Source organism: Nymphalis io, chromosome 5 (assembly GCF_905147045.1).
Source record: "Nymphalis io chromosome 5, ilAglIoxx1.1, whole genome shotgun sequence".
NCBI lineage: Eukaryota > Metazoa > Arthropoda > Insecta > Lepidoptera > Nymphalidae > Nymphalis > Nymphalis io.
This window is the reverse complement of record NC_065892.1, coordinates 7,273,199-7,276,163: the sequence shown is the minus strand read 5'-3', so window position 1 is coordinate 7,276,163 and position 2,965 is coordinate 7,273,199. Positions and strand designations below refer to the sequence as shown.

General features: G+C 30.0%; 1 protein-coding gene across 2 annotated transcripts; it reads left to right on the top strand.

Moving 5' to 3' along the window:
* On the top strand, positions 1-1,601 carry LOC126768320 (flexible cuticle protein 12-like). 2 transcript variants are annotated; one of them, XM_050486338.1, is made up of 3 exons: positions 1-281; positions 629-747; positions 1,394-1,601. In XM_050486338.1, the coding sequence occupies exons 1-3, from the start codon at positions 270-272 to the stop codon at positions 1,584-1,586; spliced, it is 324 nt and encodes a 107-aa protein (XP_050342295.1). In that variant the 5' UTR covers positions 1-269; the 3' UTR covers positions 1,587-1,601. The 2 variants fall into 2 exon arrangements, with proteins under 2 accessions (XP_050342295.1, XP_050342294.1); XM_050486337.1 differs by lacking the exon at positions 1-281 and having other exon boundaries at positions 292-747.
* The last annotated feature ends 1,364 nt before the right edge of the window (positions 1,602-2,965 follow it).

Below are 2,965 nucleotides of genomic sequence, written 5' to 3'. Positions count from 1 at the left end.
TACAAAGTATATATATCTATATATAAGTACATATTGCTTCAATTTCAATAATAACTCAAATTTTGCAAGAGTCCTTGTATTTGACCCAGGCATTGTAGTACTTGACGTCATATTTCATCATTTTCATGTTATCACCTCGTCTACTAATTTAACTTTGAACATATTTGGTCGCTTGCTGTAACTTCAGCAAACAAATTCTGTATTTAAGAACATTTTTTTTGTCAATCAATATCATTTACCTAGTATCATCCCAGCAACCTCCACCCAAGATGATCGCTTTGGTAAGTTAATTTTATGTTTATATAATCAAGGCTTAAACTGATCCCGGAATATGATATTGGGTCAAGCTGGAGTAGCATCCCGTTCATAAATTTAAGAGAACGTTAAATTCAGCTTGTAAAAAAAAATCGAGCATCCCAGGTTCCTGTTATTTTTTTATTTATTTACGAATGCTGTAAATTTGAAAAATATTCAATCGACCTTCAATCGAATTGTATTTTGGACTATTGTATCAAAATAAAATCAAATTCTATAGAGTCTACCGCGTGTACCGCGTTGATCAAGGGTTTATCTGGAGACGGCAATTGAAGATTGGGCTGGAAAAATGAATAAATTTTTATATTTTCAGAGACTCTTTATTCTTGCATCAGCTGTAGCAATATTGGCAGCACAAGAAGCCAGCCCAGCTGAGCCAGCTCAAATAATCACTGAAAGGACAATTGTTAGACAAAATGGCTATGACTTTGAGTAAGTATTACTAATTTGTTCCTCACGTTTTATTTATTGTCTTATCAATAAAGAGTAAATTATTATTTTAAACAAATACGTTACAAATATATACTTATGTTTTAAACTGGAACTGTACTGGAATTCAAGCTGCCCGTTGTTTATTTGCCTTTCCCATGACTATTGTATTGGAATATATATTGTCCTTCCTTTGGTGTGTGTTTTGTATTGTATATATGTATGTGTGAGCAGGCAATTATTGTGTTATAAACATTTATGAAAATAATTTTTAATAAAAATGATAACAATTTTTATTATATTTATAAATAATGACAAATATACAAAAGTAAAAAGTACTAAACTATCCTATAAATATTCCACTTCAGGGCTACAGCAAACTCTCCATTTAACGAGTAGAATTGGAGTTCATCCCACCACGCTGCTTTAATGCGGGTTGGTAGATATTGCAGTTGCACGATGTTTTCTTTACCACCGAGCACGAGAGGAATTTAGCTCATAAAAATGTAGTGGTGTTCCCTCGAGCTTAAGCCCATAATCTTCGGTGGGAATTCACGACTCCCAACTATAGGGCCATCTCTTCTGTCTTAAAATATTCCATCAAATATATAAATTTGTGGATTTATTTAATCTTAAATGTTTTTTTTAGGTTTCAGACAAGTGACGGTGTGTCACGTAAAGAGGAAGCAGAGCTAATTACTGTGGGAGAACACCAGGGCATCGGAATAAAGGGCTCCTACTCGTATGTGGCTCCCGACGGGCAACAATACATCGTCTCTTACACTGCTGATGATAAGGGCTTCAAGCCACAAATTCGCATTGTTCCCTCAAGTGGTCAATAAATATATTATATAATACTTATAGTTTTTTACTTGAAAGAATTTTACACGAAGGTTAATTAATAGATATAATACAAATTTATCTTAATTAGTATTAATATTAGTTCGTTTTAAGTCTAGAAACTATCACAATGTAAGCGGATCACCTTTTACGTGATTCTGGACAAATAAACAAATAGCTTATCTTTTGGCATTAATAGTACGATAAATCATTATCTTAAATTATCATTATCATTATCGAATTTTAAACGATAAATCATTATCTTGCTCATAACTTTGCATATTTGAAGCCCAATAATATAATAAAACCATGTTCAATAATATTTTTTATATATTTAAATAGATGAATTTTATATTAGCATGACGACGAACAAAAGTCTATAAGCAAATATAAAATTTTATAGATAAAAAAATAATGCTCAAATTTTATAGTAAAAGAAGGAGTGGTGTTATGTACAAAGTATTAAATACAAATTAATCTATAAAGATCCAATGTTGTTTATTATTTTGAATATATACGTCATATTTTTTTTTAGTTAGATACTTTAAATTTGAAATACATTTCCTTTTTTTTTCTTTTTTATTGTAAATTTTTCTTCTACCAAATTGTACCTAAGCATCTTGGTATGGCCTTCTTCTTATGCCATTTTTCATATATTGTTCAAACGATTCAATAATATTTGTCATTATTTTATGGCACTCGAAATCAAATTAAAATTAAATGTATTCCTTAATGTAAAGAGGTAATGCACAAAAGTGTACAAGAATTCACAGACTTTTAGACAACAACATACAAATAAACGATATATTTCTAAGTGTAACAAGAGGTGTCATAGCCCAGTGAGCCGTGATGGTTAAAACTTGAGAATCTTAACCAACGTATGATGATGAATTTTTATGTGATTAATTTTTGCTTATAATTTATCTTGCGTTGGCGGTGTAAGAAAACCTTGAAGAAACCTTCTCTTCAAAAAAGAGTGGCTTTAGCCCAGCAGTGGAATATTTACAGCTGTAACTTTACTTTACTTAGGAGCATCGTTATGTTAACCTGATGTCAACAAAAATCCGTTCAGTAGAAATGATTAAACGGAACTTACCTCTCTATAATGATATAATGTACCGGTCCAGGTATAATTAAAGTTTGTTTTTCATCATCACAATCATAAACAAGTTCTACAATATAATCACTATCGGTCCAAGTAATCATTTCGCAAGCAATGAATAATATACTTGTTCATAGTTTCAAACCCCTTGAAATATTTTTAAAATTATTTTAAAATTAAATTAAATTTTTTTTTTTACTTTTTTTTAATTATATTTAATGTTTTGAGACAAATTAAATATAAAGTATATCAAATAAGTACATCTTGTAAGTTATTTAT

Bases quoted from the DNA above. Each gene is read 5' to 3' on its own strand.
- LOC126768320 (XM_050486337.1), top strand. From the start codon at position 605: ATGAATAAATTTTTATATTTTCAGAGACTCTTTATTCTTGCATCAGCT. The intron at 748-1,393 runs GTAAGTATTACT...TGTTTTTTTTAG, and splicing joins CAAAATGGCTATGACTTTGA to GTTTCAGACAAGTGACGGTG.